General features: G+C 48.5%; 2 protein-coding genes across 5 annotated transcripts in view; one reads left to right on the top strand and one right to left on the bottom strand.

The window, feature by feature from the left end:
* The first annotated feature begins 7,482 nt into the window (after positions 1-7,482).
* On the top strand, positions 7,483-14,084 carry LOC140392765 (EF-hand domain-containing protein D2-like). Its single transcript, XM_072478381.1, has 3 exons — positions 7,483-7,626; positions 11,152-11,286; positions 13,160-14,084. The coding sequence occupies exons 1-3, from the start codon at positions 7,513-7,515 to the stop codon at positions 13,289-13,291; spliced, it is 381 nt and encodes a 126-aa protein (XP_072334482.1). The 5' UTR covers positions 7,483-7,512; the 3' UTR covers positions 13,292-14,084.
* Positions 14,085-20,366: 6,282 nt separating this feature from the next.
* Positions 20,367-22,124, bottom strand: part of LOC140392764 (uncharacterized) — a 28,894-nt gene continuing 27,136 nt past the window's right edge. For 3 of the 4 annotated variants that reach the window (XM_072478376.1, XM_072478378.1, XM_072478377.1), the window contains 2 exons: positions 20,923-21,076; positions 20,367-20,689 (listed from right to left, as the gene is read on the bottom strand). In XM_072478376.1, coding sequence (XP_072334477.1) covers positions 20,664-20,689; positions 20,923-21,076 — 180 coding nt within the window. In that variant the 3' untranslated portion in view covers positions 20,367-20,663. The remainder of the gene's footprint in view (positions 20,690-20,922; positions 21,077-22,124) is intronic. The other variant, XM_072478380.1, reaches the window with a different exon arrangement.

Raw genomic sequence — 22,124 nt, 5'->3', positions numbered from 1 at the left:
GCACTAAGTGAGTCCCAGTCAATATTGGGGAAGTTGAAGTCTCCCATCACCACAACCCTGTTGTTTTTACTCTTTTCCAAAATCTGTCTACCTATCTGCTCCTCTATCTCCCGCTGGCTGTTGGGAGGCCTGTAGTATACCCCCAACATTGTGACTGCACCCTTCTTATTCCTGATCTCTACCCATATAGCCTCACTGCCCTCTGAGGTGTCCTCTCGCAGTATAGCTGTGATATTCTCCCGAACAAGTAGCGCAACTCCGCCTCCCCTTTTACATCCCCCTCTATCCCGCCTGAAACATCTAAATCCTGGAACGTTTAGCTGCCAATCCTGCCCTTCCCTCAACCAGGTCTCTGTAATGGCAATAACATCATAGTTCCAAGTAGTAATCCAAGCTCTAAGTTCATCTGCCTTACCCGTAATGCTCCTTGCATTAAAACATATGCACTTCAGGCCACCAGACCCGCTGTGTTCAGCAACTTTTCCCCGTCTGTTCTGCCTCAGAGCCACACTGTCCCTATTCCCTAGTTCTCCCTCAATGCTCTCACCTTCTGACCTATTGCTCCCGTACCCACCCCCCTGCCATACTAGTTTAAACCCTCCCGTGTGACACTAGCAAACCTCGCGGCCAGGATATTTATGCCTCTCCGGTTTAGATGCAACCCGTCCATCTTATACAGGTCACACCTGCCCCGGAAGAGCTCCCAGTGGTCCAGAAAACGGAAACCCTCCCTCCTACACCAGCTGTTTAGCCACGTGTTTGTCTGCTCTATCTTCCTATTTCTAGCCTCACTGGCACGTGGCACAGGGAGTAATCCCGAGGAGTACCACTATTCATAAGGCCTGGTGTGATCTGAGAACTGCTTCTGTGTTGCATGAGCAATTAGCAATTCCCAGAAATTCACTCAGGGTTGTGATATTCACACAGGCCTGGGCATCAATTAAACCAATATATTTTGGGATTAGGTAGATTGTTAGATCATTGTTCTGTTATTACTTCATATATTCATCTTTTCCTCTTGTTATTAATAAATAGTTTGTTAGTTTAATTCACTTACATTGTTTAATGCTGTTTAATTCACTTGTGTTGCGATCCTGTGTCAAGAGGGGCCGGAATTGATTGCGCGCTCACCCAGTGTCATGACCATAATTAATTAACCAATAATTTTTAACTGATCAAGATTTTGGCCCTAGATTGCTGCAATGTGTTGCAGACACCGGATTTATAAGTTTAAAAATGTTAACAATCTACCTAATCCCAAAACCCACCCTCCACCCAGACACACACGACGGGAATGGAGGGGGAAAGGTTTAAACATTTTGGAAGGTCTAATGCAGGTAGGGAATATACAGTGAATGGTAGAACCCTCAAGAGTATTGACAGTCAGAGAGATCTAGGTGTACAGGTCCACAGGTCACTGAAAGGGGCAACACAGGTGGAGAAGGTGGTCAAGAAGGCATACGGCATGCTTGCCTTCATTGGCCGGGGCATTGAGTATAAAAATTGGCAAGTCAGGTTGCAGCTGCACAGAACCTTAGTTAGGCCACATTTGGGAGTATAGTGTTCAGTTCTGGTCACCACACTACCAGAAGGATGTGGAGGCTTTAGAGAGGGTGCAGAAGAGATTTACCAGGATGTTGCCTGGTATGGAGGGCATTAGCTATGAGGAGAGGTTGAATAAACTCGGTTTGTTCTCACTGGAACGATGGAGGTTGAGGGGCGACCTGATAGAGGTATACAAAATTATGAGGGGTATAGACAGAGTGGATAGTCAGAGGCTTTTTTCCCAGGGTAGAGGGGTCAATTACTAGGGGGCATAGGTTTAAGATGCAAGGGGCAAGGTTTAGAGGAGATGTACGAGGTAAGTTTTTTTTTACACAGAGGGTAGTGGGTATCTGGAACTCGCTGCCGGAGGAGGTGGTGGAATCAGGGACGATAGTGACATTTAAGTGGCATCTTGACAAATACATGAATAGGATGGGAATAGAGGGATACGGACCCCGGAAATGTAGAAGATTTTAGTTTAGACGGGCAGCATGGTCGGCGCAGGCTTGGAGGGCCGAAGGGCCTGTTCCTGTGCTGTACTTTTTTTGTTCTTTGAAAAAGGGATTAATAGTTATGAGATTGTTCTTTGCTGCCGACGTAGCTCTTTGTAGCCAGCGATCTCCTAATCATGTATCTAATCTGAAACTGTAGGTTGTAGAAAGTTCTCAAAATCAGCAGGCAGAGAGAGAGATTTAAAACCTGCCTCATGCCTGGATCTCTTCACAGCACCCACACCCAAAACATGGCAATCTTCACAAGATTCACTTCCTACTGGAACTTTCTGTCTGGCCCCACCAATCACAGGCCCCAGTAGGAAATTGTACATTTCCCAATTGGCTGCTAGCCAAGTTTATCAAATCATCATTGATTTGTTATGTTGTAGGTGTAACATAAGCAGCTTCCTTGTGGTGCACTTGACAAAGGAAGGTTCAGACGTGGAGATAACTTCAACACGTTTATTAAACTATTTACACTTCTATTACTGGGGTTCGACACTCTTGCTAATCCTACTATAGCTACCCAGACTGACTAACCAGCTGCTGCAATCCACGTGGTGGGTGTAATATTGAATCAACCCTGTGTCTGTTCTCACTGACTGTCTCCACTGGAAAGAGGCAGATCATGTGTGTGGTGTCCTTTTATATATGGGTTGGTGTAATGCCCCCCTGTGGTCGTGTCACCTCCTTGTGTATCGTGAATGTCTATTAGTCCTGTCCTATCTAATTGATCTACTGGTTGAGCGTGTGAGAGATGTTTCTGGTGCTTCCTCTAGTGTCTAGCCAGCCTACATGCATTTACATTGATGCACATCACCACATCCCCCCCCTTTTTATATGTTCATATTTTCTGTACACTTTAAGAAAATTGAACAAAGAACAAGTTGATAAGGTAAGGTATATACAAGTCATGGGAACAGTGATTAAACAATAAGTCCAAATCATTCGTGTGAGTCCAAAAACCATCAATCATCATGGTCAATTGTCTCTCTTGGTTATTAACGCCATCAACGTCCCTGTGCCACAGGAACCAAGAAGTGGTCAAATCACTTCGCTGTCTGATTTGGAGTCCCTTTCTTTTTTCGATGTTTGTGATGGTGCTGGCGGATGGCACCTTGTAGCTGATAAGGTGTTGACGTTGAAGAGGTACCATCAACAGTATCATTCGAGGTCATGGGTGTGCCATATGTTGAAGTTGGATAAGACTGTACATACTGGTTCTGGCCACGTGCTGTGCAGGAAGGGTGATCCTGCTGAGAACCGTTGAAGCTTGTCGAATTGGAAACAGAATTGCTGCTCGCATAAATACCTGGTGATGGTGTGAAACTAGAACCTTGCATCTGATAGGAATATGCCGTCTGGCCAGGCTGGGGTGCAGCAAATCCTGGGCTGTAACTAAGGCATCCAGTCTGTAGTGCAGATTGCGCTTGCGGTAGTCCTCCTTCGGTCTTGATTCCATTAGTGGGCAATCCGTAGTGCTGGCCTGTTTGAGAATATGCTGCATAGACTGCTGGCTGCTGCATGTCTGAATACTGGGGTTGTCCAGCATGAGCTGTCATTGGCTGCACTGCTGGTGTGGAAAAAATGTGTGGATTTTGCTGTGGTGAATATTGGTGTATTCTTCTTGGACTGTAGCCGCTGCTTGTTATTACTGACCCAGTGTAATTGTTAAGTGATCCATCTCCTGTCATTGTGGCATCTGCTGTCACCCTGAGCGTGCCATCACTGAGGTTGTGGCACTCCCTGTCTGGAGTCAAGTCCGGCTTACGTGAATCAGAGTTGGCGTTTGGGTGCTCCCCATCTGGAGCCTGGTCTGTTTTAACTGAGTCAGTGTTGGTTTGTTGATGCTCCCCGTCCGGTGTCTTAGCAGGTTCACTGGAGTCAGCTGAGATTTCTTGAAGCTGCACGTCTGGAGTCGGGACATGCAGGAATGCATTGACTTGTGAAGAGGTTTGAGCGAATGAGGGTGGAAGTATCATGGTGTCACCGGAGTCACCAGTGGTCTCAAAGTGATCGTCAAGTGCCTCTGTACACACTAGCTGAGGTCTGTCACTTTGCACATCTTGCATGGGAAGTGGGATGCTGTCGTCACTCGTCTCACATACCGTGGGTAGATCCTCAGCTGTTTGTTGTTCACTTGGGTTGGGTAAATCAGAGTCTTCATCTGATGGCGCAAACAATGTGGGTGGACTGTCATTGTCTTGCTGTTGTCCTTGGACTGTCATCGTCGCTTTGTTCTTCACTGTAGAATGATAGACCGTCATGGTCGTCCTGCTGTGCACTGGAGCGTGGTAGACTGTTGTAGTCTTCTTGCTGTTTACTTGAGCATGGCAGACTTGCATCATCTGCCGCTAGTTGGTCAGAGGAGGTTACTAGACCCTCATGGTCTTGTTCCTGCAAGGACTGCGCGTCAGAGTCTTGCGTTGCTTCTATCATGGAGGCTGTCCACGAGCTCGCTGCGGAGGCTTGTGACACTGGAGTCACTACTTGTTCGTGCAAGGACTGCGCTCTGGGGTCTTGCGTCTCTGCAAATTGTGGAGCCTGTCCACGAGCTCGCTGTGGAGGCTTGTGACACTGGAGTCACTTCGTGTTCATGCAAGGACTGCGGTGTGGAGTCTTGCGTGTCTTATTTAGTAGAGTCGGGAACCCTGAGTGGTGCGTGGACCACGCTCTGTGTGGCAGCAGGCCGCTCTCTGTGGGCTTGTACCGCTCTCTGTCTCTTAGTTTCAGGCTGCAGCTTCATCCTGCATTCACGAGTTGGGATGTCATATCTGCTGGGCTGAAGATCCTCAAATCCGAAGAACGAATCTGTGTCGGATTCAATACGGGGGTCGCCACACTTCTAGTTGCGGTTCGGATTTGGTACTGGGGTAGCATCCAAAGGTGAAAGGTTCGTCCGAGTCATAGTCTTCTTGGACCATATCATCACTGTTTGCGTCGGAGCTGTCATTGGGCTTGCGAGGTCCAGAGAAAATGTAAAGGTCGGTACCGAAGTATTCAAGGTCGGAATCATCGGTTTGGGCGTAGGTAACAGCTTGTTGCAGGGTTCTTTGGAGGTTAACTTCATTTCCTGGTTCAATTTGAGGCATTGTGCTGTCATTCCAGGTGAAAGAAGGTTGTTTTACGGATTTAAAATAGTTTTCTTTGATTTGGGACGTTTCCCCTTTAAATAGGCCTGGTCCGGGGTCTCTGACGTCATGACGCATGTGATGTAGCGCGTAGGAAGCAATTGCGCATGCGCAAACGGACATTCCCGTGCTGTGCGCTTCTCGCGCAACTTTGCAAGTGCAGTCCCTGTAGAAAGATGGCCGCCGATCAAAATTGTTCTCTGCGCCAGGATCTCGGCCTCGTGGTGAATACTGGCGCTTCTCTTACCTTTTCTTGCTGGTTGGAGTGTGTTTTCCTCACAGTATTTGCCGAATTTGTCCAGGACTACCTGGAAGTCGCTCCTGTTTTGCCCTTTGGAGAACTTGAATTTTTAAAAGATTTCTTCTGCTCTGGCATCGGCGATGGTGAGGAGAAGCTCTGTCTTTTCAACATCGGCCACGTCTTCTAGTTTGGCTGCTACCAGGAAGATTTCAAATATTTGCCGGAATACCCGCCAGTTTTCGCGGAGATCGCCGTGGCACTGGAGCTGCTGCGGAACCTGGATCTCGAACATCTTGCCTGGGTATCGTTGCTGGTTGTCACTGTGCACTGAGATATGGCTATGTGGATTGAAACAGTTCAGTCCTGGTACCATGATTTGTTATGTTGTAGGTGTAACATAAGCGGCTTCCTTGTGGTGCACTTGACAAAGGAAGGTTCAGACGTGGAGATAACTTCAACACGTTTATTAAACGATTTACACTTCTATTACTGGGGTTCGACACTCCTGCTAATCCTACTATAGCTACCCAGACTGACTAACCAGTTGCTGCAATCCATGTGGTGGGTGTAATATTGAATCAACCCTGTGTCTCTACTCACTGACTGTCTCCACTGGAAAGAGGCAGATCATGTGTGTGGTGTCCTTTATATATGGGTTGGTGTAATGCCCCCCTGTGGTCGTGTCACCTCCTTGTGTATCGTGAATGTCTATTGGTCCTGTCCTATCTACATGATCTATTGGTTGAGCGTGTGTGTGATGTTTCTGGTGCTCCCTCTAGTGTCTAGCCAGCCTACATGCATTTACATTGATGCACATCACCACAAACATCACCGGTTCTACCACAGAACCTAAAGGGGATGTCTTGGCTTGGTCCATCATGATGGGGGATTTCGACTTTGCCTAAAATCTGTAGGTTAAACAGAAATCCCAGATGGCGTAGCAACGTTGTAGCATCTTAACCAGAAGACGGGCAGCAGGGTGGGGATAAACAGGAGAACACAAGGCAGACAAAAAGGGTTTTACAACAGTATCTTAACAAGAAGCAGCTGTAACTTGAGCGGGAACTGCATAGAGTTCTCAGCCTTGATGCAGTGGGAACACATGCTAAAGGAAGATTGTGTGGGGCCTGTCGGGTAAATTGCCTGAAAAGACTGCCTGTTCTGGCAGATTGATAGGGATCTGCACAACACATCCCCAAAGTGTGTTGTTCGGATGCTAAAAGCTTGTCTGGAATGTAAAGGCAATATGAGGTGAACAGGCTGGTGCTCCACACTCTGAAATTGGACCCAATTGGAGTCTTCAAAATCATGAAGGGGTTTGATAAGATTAACAGGGAGGAAAGGTTTCCACTCGTGGTGGAGTCCATAAGTCATGCCATCGATATTGGATCATGATTAATTGGTCCAGCGGGGAATTCAGGAGAATCATCTTATGCATGGGGTGGCGAGGAACTCGCTACCGCAGGGAGTGGTTGAGGGGAATGGTATAGATGCACTTAAGGGGAAGATAGACCCATGTATGACGAAGTTTGTGTTGATAGGTGAGATGGCCGGCACGGTAACACTATGATTAGCACTATTGCTTCAGAGCGCCAGGGTCCCAGGTTCAATTCCCGGCTTGGGTCACTGTCTGTGCAGAGTCTGCACATTCTCCCCGTGTCTGCGTGGGTTTCCTCCGGGTACTCCGGTTTCCTCCCACAAGTCCTGAAAGACGTGCTGTTGGGTAATTTGGACATTCTGAATTCTCCCTCTGTGTACCCGAACAGGCGCCGGAATGTGGCGCCTAGGGGCTTTTCACAGTAACTTCATTGCAGTGTTAATGTGAGCCTTCTTGTGACAAAGATTATTATTATATGAAGAAGGGTGGGTGGAGGCTCAAGTTTAGCATAAACATCCATATAGGTCAGCTGTTGAGGGGCCGAATGGCCCTGCTCCTGCGCTGTGTAATTCCATGTGGGTCTCACAGAAAAGGTTATTCAGTGAGGAGGCTGACCAGACCTGTGGCCTGGCCCAGCTCCTCTCGCAGCCTCTGGCCTTTGTGATGTGGTTTATCTTTGACTCTGGCAGGTATGATGCTGGGAAGGACGGATTCATCGACCTGATGGAACTGAAACTAATGATGGAGAAACTGGAAGCTCCACAGACTCACCTCGGACTGAAGAATATGATCAAGGAGGTGGATGAGGATTTTGATGGAAAACTCAGCTTCCGAGAGGTAATTGGGTGCATTGGGAACTGAGGGAGGTTCACACAGTAAGCTCATATTTGCAGAGAATGCTTAATACAGATATACGCAAATGTCAATTATCGTACATGCGACAGGACAAGGTTTCCTCTGGGCGAGTTACATTATTGGAGCATATTAAACCATCAGTCAGCTTCAACCAACCAGGGTTAACCCTCCTCTATGAGCAGTCTTGGGTTAGTTAATGCGATATACAGGTCCTAGTTACTGCGTTAGTGAATGTGATATACAGGTCCTAGTTACTGCGTTAGTGAATGTGATATACAGGTCCTAGTTACTGCGTTAGTTAATGTGATGTACTGGCCCCAGTTAATGGGTAGTTAATGTGATGTACAAGCCATGGTTACTGAGTTAGTTAATATGATATACAGGTCCTAGGTACTGGGTTACTTAATGTGATGTCCCGGCTCCAGTTACTGTGCTAGTTTACATGATGTACCGGCCCCAGTTACTGAATCAGTTAATGTGATGTACAGGCCCTGGTTATTGAGTTAGTTACCTTGATCTATAGGGCCTGATTACTGGTTTAGTTAATGTGATCTACAGGCATCAGTTACTGAGTTAGTTAATGTGATGAACGGGCCCCAGTTACTGAGCTAGTTTACTTATTTCAGAGGCATCAGTTACTGAGCTAGTTAACATGATGTACACGCCCCGATTACTGGGTTAGTTAACATGATGTACACGCCCAGTCGCTGGGTTAGTTAACATGATGTAGAGAGCCCGGTTCCTGGGTTAGTTAATGTGATGTACAGGCCCTGGTTACTGAGTCAGTTTATGTGATGTACAACCCCAGTTAATGGGTTAGTTAGTGTGATGTACAAGCCCCGGCTACGGGGTTAGTTAACGTGATGTACTGGCCCCAGTTACTGGGTTAATTAATGTGATGTACATGCTCCGGTTTCGGAGTTAGTTGTTTTAAAAAGTAAGTTTAGAGTACCCAATTCTTTTTTTCATATTAAGGGGCAATTTAGCGTGGCCAATCCACCTAGCCTGCACATCTTTGGGTTGTGGGGGTGAGACCCACGCAAACACGGGGAGAATGTGCAAACTCCACAAGGACAGTGACCCGGGTCCTCAGCGCCGTGAGGCAGCAGTGCTAACCACTGTGCCACCGTGCCGTCCCAGTTACTGAGTTAGTTAATGTGATGTACAAGCCCCGGTTACTGAGGTAGTTAATGTGATGTACAAGCCCCGGTTACTGAGTTAGTTAATGTGGTGTACAAGCCCTGGTTACTGAGGTAGTTAATGTGGTGTACAAGCCCTGGCTACTGAGTTAGTTAATGTGGTGTACAAGCCCTGGTTACTGAGGTAGTTAATGTGGTGTACAAGCCCTGGCTACTGAGTTAGTTAATGTGGTGTACAAGCCCCGGTTACTGAGTTAGTTAATGTGATGTACAAGCCCCGGCTACTGAGTTAGTTATTGTGGTGTACAAGCCCTGGTTACTGAGGTAGTTAATGTGGTGTACAGGCCCCGGTTACTGAGTTAGTTAATGTGATGTACAAGCCCCTGTTACTGTGTTAGTTAATGTGATGTATAAGCACTGGTTACTGAGTTAGTTAATGTGGTGTACAAGCCCCGGTTACTGAGTTAGTTAATGTGGTGTACAAGCCCTGGTTACTGAGGTAGTTAATGTGGTGTACAAGCCCTGGCTACTGAGTTAGTTAATGTGGTGTACAAGCCCCGGTTACTGAGTTAGTTAATGTGATGTACAAGCCCCGGCTACTGAGTTAGTTATTGTGGTGTACAAGCCCTGGTTACTGAGTTAGTTAAAGTGATGTATAGGCCCCAGGTTACTGAGTTAGTTAATGTGATGTACAAGCCCCGGTTACTGAGTTAGTTAATGTGATGTATAAGCACTGGTTACTGAGTTAGTTAATGTGATGTATAAGCACTGGTTACTGCGTTGGTTAGCGTGATGTCCGGCCTTGATTACTGGGTTAATTGATGTATGGTGTACAACAGCAACTTGCACATCAACAGCATTTCTAATGGCAAGGCGGGGTGGGGGTGCGTGGAGGTCAGGCTAGTGAAGGAGAGATTCAAACAGATTCCCTGAACCTGGCAATGACATTGGGCTTCAAAGAATGTGAGTGAGGTGATAAGATTGGCGTTTAGGAAGGGAGTTCCCAAGAGCACTTCCCAGCTTGCTCGGTGTATTACCCTTACTTTATTCCAGTTTAAAGGGGCAGTTCTATCTCCATGGGGTGAGCAGTCCATGTGGTGCAGGTGCACTCATGGTGCTGTTACGGTGCGAGTTCCAGGACGCTGGCCTGTTTTGTGAAGGCAGTGTGAGTGGAAGAATCTGTTCAGTAAACTCATCTTGGATTCTTGGCAGCACGAACCATGTCGTTCTGTTTAAAACTGAATCATTTTCAATAGTGGTGACAGATGGTGGCTGCGACATTATGGTGTTCAGTGTAACAATGTCCCCACTCTCGCCCCTGCCCCCCCCCCCCCCCCCCCCCCCCATCAAGGTTAACTTCAGTTTGGTGGGTTAAAAGCTTATGGGGGGACGGGGAGGGGGGGGTTGCAGCCAGTGGCCATTTGGTAGTGCCTGTGACATCAAACCCAACACGGACTCCCACAACGGAGTGGAGAAATCTCTGGAAAATGGCATGAATTCCCAGAGAGGGAGACTGGGGGATCCCTGACTCTGTGCTGCCGCCACCCTCTCCTGGTCACTTCGAAAACTGCACCAGCCTGTTCCAAAGTTTTAACACATTTTTGTGTGTCCTGTTTCGTGCTTTTAAAAAATGAAAATTTGAACTGGCCCAGCGATTTGAATTTGGCATCGTAAATAATATCTGAAAATAGGAACTGAGTGCTTTTGAAGTTTGAATTATCTGATGATTTGAGTTAAACCATTTCACGCTGAGATCAATGATCTGTGTGATCAATGATCAATGTATTCTCATGGGCGATGTTGCAGTAGAGCAGTATTCTAATTGTAATCCGGTCGCCACACACGGGGAAGTCGTCCTAGAACAACGTAGGAGAGGATTGGAGTGACTCGCTGGAAACTGATTTATAAACCATCTCCTGACTTCACCAGTCTTTTTTTTTTTCATACGTTCATGGGGTCTAGGCATCGCTGGCTGGGGCAGCATTTATTGCCCATCCCTAATTGCCCTTGAGAAAACCACCACCGTGAGCCATTTTTAGAGTCAACTGGAGTGACATTTGTGAACCAGGTGGGTTATTATGTTTCATGGTCATCATTAGACATTTAATTCCAGATTTATTTTTTTCATTCAACATGAATTTCTGCCATGGTGGGATTCGAACCCAGGTCCCCAGAGCAGTACCTTCTGGATTACTAGTCCAGTGACAATGCCACTAGGCCGCCACCCTCTCTCTCTCCATTGCATTGTGGCCACCCAGGGAACACGCGGCTGGATTACTGTCGCCTCGCTTTGTCCATTCAGCTGTAACAGAGCCTCCCTGCTCCTGGACAGATACTGAGTTCCTGTTCCCGTGTTCCCTTTCAACAGTTCCTGCTGATTTTCCGAAAAGCGGCTGCAGGAGAGTTGGCCGAGGACAGCGGTTTGCACGTCCTGGCCCAGTTGTCCGAGATCGATGTCTCCACGGAGGGGGTGAAAGGAGCCAAAACCTTCTTTGAAGCCAAAGTAAGTATGGCCACAGTTTGGTAGCTTGTGTCAATTTCAGGGTTTGTATCAAAGTGCGTTGCGTTTACAGCATGGAAAACAGGCCACTGGGCCCAACCAACCTATTCTAGTCTTTGTGCTCCACACAATCCTCAGTACTGTACAGTATCTCATCCCATCTGTATATCCTTCTGGTCCTTCCTCCCTCATGTGTACATACGAACAAGGAGCGCGAGTAGGCCATTCAGCCCCTGGAACCTGCGCTGCCTTTTAATAAGATCATGGCTGATCTAATAGTAACCTCAAATCTGCAACCCGCCCACTCCCAATAACCTCACTCCCGATAACCTGTCACCCCCCCCCCCACACACACACACACACACCTTGCTGACCAAGAATCTGTCCATCTCTGCCTTAAAATTATTCAAAGACTCTGGGCGCAATTTACTGGCGGCATCCCGCCGGAATGGGGATGGGCTGTGGCCGGCAGATTCAGGAAAAGGCCTCCCCTAGGATTCCCAACAACTGTTACGCCTTGCGAGATCCAACCAGATCGCAAGACGTCCTGATCTGGATCCCGCCCACAGTGGGCCGGACACCGTCTTGCACGGTTAAGTGAGTTTAAAAACCCACTTGCTGTGCTTATCTAACTGCCCCACCCGGCATCTATCAGCCTCGCTGAGGGGACCCCAGCCGGGCGCTGTTTAGCACTGGTCCCCACAAACAGGGACCAGGCAGCGCGGCACTTGGGATGGGTGAGGGGGACCCAGGTGGTCGGCTACTGGTCAGACTGGCACCTTGGTACTGCTGGTGCCACCCAGGCACCTTGGTACTACCAATCCAGCACCCTTGCAGTGTCACCTGGGCAGTGCCAGGCTGAGGAGCTCCGCTTGGCAGAGGTTTACCTGCCGGGGGTCGGGTAAAGAAGTGTCGTTAGTGGTCATTAGCACCGAGAACGACCCCTCGATTCCCACCCAAACGGACTCTTTTTTTAATTTTAGTTAAATCGTGCTTTCTGCTTCACCACCGTTTCAGGAAGAGAGTTCCGAAGACACTCAACCCTCAGAGAGAGAGAACTTTGCCTCATCTCTGTCTTAAATTACCCCTTATTTTTAAAGTGACTCCTAGTTCTAAATTCTCCCACTAGAGGGAACATCTTCTCCACATCCACCCTGTCAAGACCCCTCAGGATTTTATATGTTTTTAATTTAGAGTAGCCAATTATTTTTTCATTTTCCAATTAAGGGGCAATTTAACGTGGCCAATCCACCTAACCTGCACATCTTTGGGTTGTGGGGGTGAAACTCAAGCAGACATGGGGAGAATGTGCAAACCCCACACGGACAGTGGCCCAGGGCTGGGATTCGACCCATGGTCCTCAGCACCGCACTCCCAGTGCTAACCACTGCGCCACATGCTGCCTCTCCCCCTGGATTTTATAGGTTTTAATCAAGTCACCACTTACTCTTCTAAACTCCAGTGGATACAAGCCTAGCCTGTCCAGTCTTTCCTCATATGGCAACCTGCCCATTTCAGGTGTGACTCCAGTAAACCTTCTCTGAACTGCTTCCAACTCATGTACATCCTTCCTTAAATAAGGAGACCAATACTGTGCACAATACTCCAGATGCGGTCTGACCTGTGCCCTGTACAACTGAAGCATGACCTCCCTATTTCTGTAGAGAGCCCAGTGGCCTGATAAAACGCTATAAATGTAATATATTATAAATAGCTGGTTTATTTACCCAGTTGGATATTTTAAACACATGGATTGAGGTTTTCCCTCGGTGTGTGGGCTGCGTTCACCACGAACCAGCTCCGGTACTCTGGTGACGGAGGGCCCCCGCGGTCATCGCACTTTGATCTGATGATGAAAGGTGCGTTTCCTCCGCAGCTTATGGCCATCAGTGACGCGAATCGATTCGAGCAGGAGATCAAGGAGGAACAGGAGGAAAAGAAGAAGCAGGCCGAGCAGAAAAAGCAGAAGCAGGCGGCCTTCAGGGAGCTGCAGTCAGCATTCAAGTAAAGCCATATTCCCGCCGGGAATGCGTGGTGGACGGAGCGGGGGGGGGGGGGCGTGTTGGTGGCATCAGACGATCCTGCTTCTAATCCTCGCGAATCTTAGCAAAGACAGAGAAGACCGACTAATTTAATTTTTAAAGAAGGGGTTGGTGGGAAGAGTGGATTTCCGAGCAGCCGGAGTACACCTGAGGTGACCATAATGACCAACTCGGGTGGACAGAGCTGTCGGTCAGTTCCAGTTACTTCCCTCCAGAGGCCCATTCTACTCTGGGACTTTACCTTTTGCGATAATACATACTTGCTATTGGGATGGTGCTGGCAACGAGGCAATCCCAACCAATGTGTTTTTTTAATTACACCGAGGGAAGATATCCCCAGGGAATGGGGATCCATGTACGTTGAGCTTCCAACACCCAGCTCACAGAACTGAACTGAGCAATGGTGACTCTTTTCGCACTCTTTCTCCCCCCCCCCCCCCCCCAACCACCAAACAACAACCACCGCCATTAGACTGGGTTTACAGCATCTCTATTCCAACCTGGTCTGCCCAATGTAAACAAATGAGGGAAGTCAGGCAAAATGGCAACCCACCCCTGATCTCCAGTAATGCACTGCTTATTCGGTCAACTGGTTTGTGACGTTTTTACAGTCGAGGCCATGATTCAAAGATCCATTTGATTGGGCTCGATTTTTAACAGTGCACCTCTCAAAATCTATGTTTTAAAATTGTTTACGTAACTGGTCCTTTTTTTACACTAGTTTAAAGACTTACCCTGGGATTGGCACTAAATTTTAGTCGAAGTTTTTGTGGGGTGGGGTGGGGGGTGGGGGGGGGGGGGGGGGGGGGTCCTGTCTCAGTGGTTGGGTTTATCCAATAGGATTAAGTGTCCTGACATCTTGCTCCATTCTTTAATGGCCGCTGCTCCATTATGTGACTGTAGTTTGGTGTGGTGCTCGTCTCAAGGGTACAAACATGTCTTAATTGCTTCTGTGATGTGGTTTCATTTCCTGTGCGCACTTGGAAGACATTTAGTGCAACCTCCCTCCTCCTTTAATCACCTCATCCATTCAGAGCAGGATTTGGGAGGGGTGGCTTTAGTCCTTAAAACGATTAAGAGCAATTTTTTAAATTTTTTTTACCTCCGGCATCTAACCATCAGACAAGGGAAGCATGTGCAGCACTTCAATTGATCACTGTCCGGTGCTGGGGTGAAGAAATGGAGCAATCCCATTCGGGCTTTACTGAGCCCGGTGATGATGGCTGGTTGTCAGCACCGCCCTATTGTGGCGACTCATCGTCAACACCTTGGACTGGACCAGCTGGCGAGTTGGCCTTGCCCAAGGATCCCTCCAGACTCATGGCTGTGGGTGGGGAGGGATCCGGCACAGCGTATGACTGTAGCCATGGTTACCATCCCCTGACCCAGCCCCCCCCCGCCCGAGTCACCCAGGCTCCGATACCCATCCACGAGGGGGCTGGGGCTTGGGGGTGGAGTCAGGTGTCGCATTTGCTCATCGAGAACCTTGATGAGTCACTGATTGCCCTTCGTATCAGGAGTGACGAGAATGCAGTCCTATTTTGACAATTAGATTATTTAGTGTTGTGATTTGAATTCCAGATAGAATAAATGACCAGTTCCAGCCTTTCCAGGCTCCAGTCCCTGGATATGAAAGATGGAAAGCGAAATACATATCTCTGTATATATTGTATGTTACAAGGGATGATAAATGCACAGGTCTGGAGCAGCGGTCATGTGTCTCTGGGGGTGATGGGGAGGGTGCTTAACCTGTTGCTTTGGGTTATTTTAACCAGTCTCTTGGGGTAATTATCACTGTGATGAGTTTTCTGGTGAGCTGTGCAATATGTAAACAGCCTGTAATGCATGCTGTATATTCCTTCAAGCACTGACCATTTCTCTTAATCAATGCTTTCCTGACCACCCCAGTTCACCCCTCCATGTCACACAGAGACACAAGAACCTGGTTTTCCTTAGAAAGGACCAGTGCACTGATTAACTGATGTGATTGACATGGTAGCGTTTCCTCTCCCAGTTATGGCTGGACCCTGTTCAAGCCCACTCGCCCATTTTCTCGATCTGCCCTGACACCTTCGGTCCAAACGCAGGCCTGCCCATTGCCTCCTGTACATTGTGTTGCTTCTGACTTGAATGCCAATGAGAGACTGAGCAATGATGAAGCCCGTGGACCTGCCACCTCTCTGTCTGTAACCGGGACCTGTGCACCCCCCGGGTCAGATGAAGGAGGAGAGATGAGCTGTTGATAGAATCTCTCAGCGCAGAACGAGACCATTTGGCCCTTCATGTCATTGCTAGCTCTTAAGAGCGCCTCATTTGGTCCTGTGGGTTGCGGTGGCTCTCAAATCAATTTGCTGCAAACAATCCTTGGGTATGTCTGTGAGGAAAAATTGTAGAAGTGCCTTTTGGAAAGAGACATTTTGATTGTGAGACTCTTAGGGCCTGAAGCCCGGTTCTGGAACAGAGACTCAAAGAATTTGTGTTTTGTTGCAACAAAGCAAAAAGTCAATCCTCCGCAGTCTCGTTCAGTGTCTTAAAAATGAAACTCAAAACTGGTCCACTTACCAAAATAAAAATCAAATTCGGGGATTTAGACATTCACAGGTAAAGGGACCGCATTTAATGTTCCTCAGTTCCAGTTACCCTTCTCCCGCCGCATCCCCATTCCCCTGGAAATCTGGGATTGCAAGCACTCACTCAGCTATTAAGGAATATCTGTTGAATAGTCCCGTTTTTAAAAAAAATCCTGAGTTTGATTGGAGTGCACTTTGGAAATACCGCCTTTTTTCCCCCTCTTGCGTAGTAAAGGGAAGGGAGTGGGGGTTTGATCAGAACATACACTGCTCGGGGTGAGACTGTCACACGCACCAGGGAGCTGAGTGAGGATGCTGGAAGTTTGAAACAAAATCAAACATTTTAGACATGTACAACAGGTCAGGGAGCTTCTATAAGAAGAGGTGAAATGTTTTGGGTGTTTTGCAGAAGAGGGGAAAATTAACCTGAAAAATTTACATTTTCCCTTTTTTATACGTGTTTACTTGACCAGCTGGTTGTTTGCGGCATTTTCTGTTTAGACACCAGGATGGGCCGGTTCTGCAGTGTGAACGCGTTCCAGACTCTGTGGCAATGGTGTGGGTTCAGCCTTCGATTGGGGCTGGTTCACGCTACACAGGAGGCTGTATTTTAACTCTTACAACATTCCTCCTTTGACAGCATGGCTATTGTTGGGGTGAGTGGGCAGTTGGCTGTCTTGTTTAATCTGTTGTGTTATTGTGTGTTGAATGCTGTTCTGTGTCTATGATGCCATTCGTTCCTGTTTTAAACATAATGAAGACAGACACACAGAGTTGGGGGCCAAAACTTCACATCCACTGGGGGGTTACGTCCGCCTGCTTTCAGTTTCCAAGCCCGGGGAGGTGCAGGGGGTGGGTGGGGAGAATCACAAATTTGTTGAGCTTTGGGTTCAGGCAAGCACACCTCTATCCCCCCCCCCCCCCCCCACCTCCCATCCCACCCACACCACCTGCACACACCCAACACCTGGCACTGAAGCCAGTTTGTGTTGCCCCTACACCACTTTTCCCCCATCCATGCCTTCAGTATTGTTCTGCCACCTCCCACTGGGCTGCCTGTCTCTCCCCGCCGTGATGTGGAGATGCCGGCATTGGACTGGGGTGGGCACAGTAAGAAGCCTTACAACACCAGGTTAAAGTCCAACAGGTTTGTTTGGAGTCAGGAGTGTAGCTTCTTCATCGCCTGAGGAAAGAGCTGCGCTCCGAAAGCTAGTGATTCCAAACAAACCTGGTGGACTTTAACCTGGTGTTGTAAGGCTTCTTACTCTCCCCGCCATGGCTGTGAACAGGTCAGGAGCTACTGGTGGATCTGTCGACAGCTAATGGAGAATTAGAGGTTCCTATGTTTATCAACACTTTGATGTGTCTTTTCACGCACCTCACCTTCAGTTGGCAAGGATTGTGAGTCTGCCGTTGGACCCACTGGCTTTTCACTGTGTCTGCCACCATGAAACGAGGGGGTGTATTTGGTGTCCGTGTCTGACTGTCCACGCATGGCGTGTCTTTTGTCTGTCTCTCTGCCGTCTGTGTTCATGTTTGAATTGGAAGATTCCCAAATGTCCCCCCCCCCCCCCCCCCCCACCGTGCGATTTTGCTTTCGCTCTGCCACGGAATAGGAATGGAGTTGTGCTCCCATGGGAGTGGGACAATAACCGGGGCATGCTGTGGAAGCGCAAGAGGCTCCAGAGGGGTCTGGGAGCAGGGAAAGACTCTCCGGGGCCAGAGAGAGAACTGCAGCTCAGAGTTACTCCCAACGCCAAATGAACCTGCATCAAATTCATGTATAATGAATGTTGCTGCCACCTCTTGTACATTTCACCCGTGTGAATACTGATAAAATGCTGTATTTTCTATAATGTTGTCCTGTCGCTGTCTGAAATTTCTTCACCCGAGGAAACAGAAGTTGTGTGAAAGAAACTATTTTTGATTTTCTTACCAAAAAGAATTCTAATTATACATACATATGTTCTAATAAATAAAATGCATCCTGAAGTTTTCATGTGGCTTTTTAGTTGTGACTCTGTGGAGGGGGTTGGAGGGGCCCGGCTGGAAATTCACCTTCTCTCCATCTCGGGGGTTTGGGGAAGTTGGCGGCTGAGGTGGAAAATCAATTGAGTAGATGGTGAGCTGCATGTCTTCCGCGCCCGGCTCGCCTGACCTTCCGATTCAGGCCGGGTGAGATCCAGGCAGCGGAGCTGTCCTCTAGGACCAGTGTCAAAGGTCAGTACCGTTGATTGAAGGACACCACCCCCACCCCCCACCTTTTTTTTCAGCACGGGCTGCCGTAAAGCAGGTAAGTTTCGTGGGTCCAATGAAACTGATCGTCATCATGGCTGGGTTTCTCAGACTTGAGAAAATTAAATTCGCCCTGAGAGGATCAACGTTGGGGTTCGTCCGAAGTGGCAGCCGTTTATCGACGACTTTGGAGAAAACGAAACTGTCAGCAGATTCGATAAGGGGGGGGGGGGGTTATTTTAAGTTTAGAATAGGCGGGAGCAAGGGGAGATGGAGGGATGTGTTATGCACTGAACTGTGTACATTTGTATTGTTTATCGTTATAAAATCACAAATGCCTTAATAAAATGCTTTTTAAAAAAAAAACTGATAGGTCAGAGAGAAGGTAACTGGGCGGGCAGCACAGCGGTTAGCACTGTGGCCTCCCAGCTCCAGGGACTCGGGTTCAATTCCAGCCTCGGGTGACTGCGCGGAGTTTGCACTTTCTCCCCGTGTGTGCGTGGGTTTCCTCCGGGTGCTCCGATTTTCTCTCACGTTCCAAAGATGTGCAGGTTAGGTGGATTGGCCATGCTAAATTGCCCCTTAGTGTCCCAAAGGTTAGGCGGGGTTAGTGGGATAGGGTGAAGGTGTGGAAGTAGGGTGCTCTTGCCAAGAGCTGGGGCAGACTAGATGGGCTGAATGGCCTCCTTCTGCACTGTAAATCTATGATTTATGATTTGGGGTATGGGCGGTGTGATCAGGGATTGGGAGGGTCGGACTGGGGGAGGGGCAGGGTGGTTTGCAGGTCTGGGACGAGGGTAGGTGGTGTTAGGTCTGGGAGGGTGGGGGTTTGATCTGGTCAGGGGTGGGAGTCGGGCCCGCAGGGGGTGGTTAAGGAGTCCTGTGCCGGTCGCCTCCCCTGGGGTTTTGAAGGGGTGGGGAATAATGTTGGGAGGGGGCAGGAGAGGGATTATGGTAGGCAGGGCTGTCCCTTGTGGGGTTGGGGTATCGTGGGGAGGGTGAATTGATCTGGGTGTTTACAATAGTTCTCCAGAAGTTAGAAGAGGTTTTAATTTCTAATTATTAGTGTAACCTTGTCGGAACTATCCAAAGTTTGCGATTTGAATTGCATTTCTGGATGTGTGCACAGCGCAGGATAATTTTCCAAAGTAAATTAGCAATTGCCGGGCCAACCTTTATCTTTGAAGTTGTGAGGGGGGTTCCCCAGCAGCCCCCCTCCCCTCCCCCAAAACTGGCAGGAGGTTACGGCCATTGTGTGTCATTAGGAGATGTCATCTCATTGCTCTTGTTGAGCCAAGCGATGAGATTGCTGGTGTCGTGGTTATATTACTGACTTGTAATCCAGGGGACTGGACTAATTAATGCTCCAGAGTCACGAGTTCAAACCCCACCAAAGCAGTTGGTGAAATTTAATGCAATTAGAGGGCAGCACAAGTGTAGGTCCCAACTATTTTAGTGCAAATCAAATAACCAAGGAAACTAAATCAAACAGACTGGGGCAGCACAGTGACTAGGACTGCTGCCTCGCACAGCACCAGCACCCGGGTTCAATTCCAGCCTTGGGTGACTGTCCATCTGTTGTCTCTGCGTGCGATTCCTCCGGGTGCTCCGGTTTCCTGCCCTAGTCCAAAGATGTGCAGGTTAGCTGAATCGGCCATGCTAAATTGCCCCTTAGGGTGGGGTTACAGGACATATTGAAGGGTCGGGTGCAGACTCAATGGGCCGAATGGCCTCTTTCTGCACTGTAGGGATTCTATGGTAAACTGAAGGGCAAATTAAAGGGATAGCCCCTTAAAGGGATCCTGGCTTAGAGCAAAATAAATCACAAATGGAACTTAAGAGCATCAAAACCAAAACAAAATGTGATTAAGTGGGGCAGTAAGTCCCGGTTGTGCCCACCTTGCATGGAAGGCCTTGATGGCGCTGGCGGACTCCACGTGCTCCAGTAGGAATTGCACTGAGCCTACGTGAACACATTTCGCATGTGGCAGAACACAGGCCAAGCAAGGAGAGTATCCATCTGAAATGATTTAGAATTCGGGTCCGGTTTGCGACAGCTTGGTGCCCTAATCCAGTCCCCAAACCTTAAACAATAAACAGGTTGGGAAAGACTTTTTCTCCCAAGTCCCAGTGCCCCAATGCATCAGAGTTGCAGTGTTTAGCTGCCTTGACCATGGCTCGTGAGGTAAATATTCTAACAGGCGAAATGATTAATTATCGCAATTTTTTAATTAAAATTAGCTTAGTCAGTAGAATCCGCTAGCAGGAAAAAACAGCTGTTCAGACACACTCCCTCATTCAGCACTTTTTTTAAAAAAAGAAGTAAAATCCACCAGCAGCCACTGTCCAGATTCAGGCCCATAAAGGTGTTACTGCTTTCTTGGGATGTCGATAACCCACAGGATTTCTGTATGTGGTTCTCCTGGACATATAGCTGTGTGTGCGTGTGTGTGAGTGAAATGCATTGCAACTTTAAAAATGACTGCAAGGAGCTGGCTTGTCTGAAATTTCCTATACCACTTGCTTCCCTCCGTCAGCAATGCTGAAATGGCTTCAAGTCTAAAAGAAGGGAGGAGAAAAAACAAGTTCAACTATAAAGAAAATGACTTGCATTTTACACAGCACCGTTCCCCAGCATCGGGCGCTTCAGAAGATTTTACAGCCATTGAGTTGTTACTGAGGTAAGGTCCCAGAGGGGCCAAGAAGGCCTCAGTTACCAGCTTAATGGAACCTGTTCTTCAGCAAGAGACAGGGTGAGGGAGGATCAACGAGGTTAAGTAGACGATTGTTACACTTTGTTGCTGAACTCGGGAGAGATGTGTAGAGGGCCTGATTGGAGTCCTTGAGAGCCCGGTAGAAAAGATAACATGAGCGTTGTCCTTTCCTCGTCAAATCCATTAAGAAATCAGTAACTCTCCTGTGCAGCTCCTCGTTCCTATGCAAGTGCTGAAAATACACAATAAAAGCCCATCAAAGGAAAGCACTGTCACAGTGGGGAAACTATGGTGCTCTTTCGAAGTTTATCAAGGGGCTGTTTCCTCAGCAATTTTCCACTTGGAAACTGTTTGCACTGCAACTAAAAGAAATGGTTGCGCCCTAGACCCCTGATGTCAAGTTCATTTACTGTGATGTGCGGGGGTTAAATGTCTGTCAGAATGGGCCTGGGCGGGCAGCACGGTGGCGCAGTGGTTAGTACTGCTGCCTCACAGCGCCGAGATCCCAGGTTCGATCCCGGCTCTGGGTCACTGTCCGTGTGGAGTTTGCACATTCTCCCCGTGTTTGCGTGGGTTTCGCCCCCACAACCCAAAGATGTGCAGGGGAGGTGGATTGAACACGCTAAATTGCCCCTGAATTGGAAAATCGAAACAGAAGCACACAGTGAACCAGTCACTCAGACACCAGTGGAGAGAATGGCTAAGTTATTATCTCAGGGGGTGGCATGTGGCTCGAATCCCGGGCCCTGGGTCAGACTCCGTGGAGTTTGCACATTCTCCCCATGTCAGCGTGGGTCTCACCCCCACAACCCAAAGATGTGCAGGTTAGGTGGATTGACCACACTAAATTGCCCCTTAATTGGGGAAAAAATAATTGTGTACTCTAAATTTGTTTTTAAAAAGTTATTATCCCTGGCACGCCACTGCTGATCGGAACAATCCCTCCCACCAGGGAACAATTCCCCCCCCCCCCTCCCAACCAGGGAACAATCCCCCCACCCCCACCAGGGAACAATCCCCCCCCCCCCACCATGGAACTATCACCCCTCCCACCAGGGAACAATAACCCCCCCCCCCCCACCCACCAGGGAACAATCCCTCCCCCACCAGGGAACGATCCCTCCCCCACCAGGGAACGATCCTCCCCCACCAGGGAATGATCCCCCCCCCCACCAGGGAATGATCCCCCCTCCCCCCCACCAGGGAATGATTCCCCCCCCCCCCCCCACCAGGGAACGATCCCTCCCCCACCGGGGAACGATCCCCCCCCCCCCCCACCA

Source organism: Scyliorhinus torazame, chromosome 16 (assembly GCF_047496885.1).
Source record: "Scyliorhinus torazame isolate Kashiwa2021f chromosome 16, sScyTor2.1, whole genome shotgun sequence".
Lineage (NCBI taxonomy): Eukaryota > Metazoa > Chordata > Chondrichthyes > Carcharhiniformes > Scyliorhinidae > Scyliorhinus > Scyliorhinus torazame.
The sequence above is the reverse complement of the archived record's forward strand: the minus strand, read 5'-3'. Positions and strand labels throughout refer to the sequence as shown.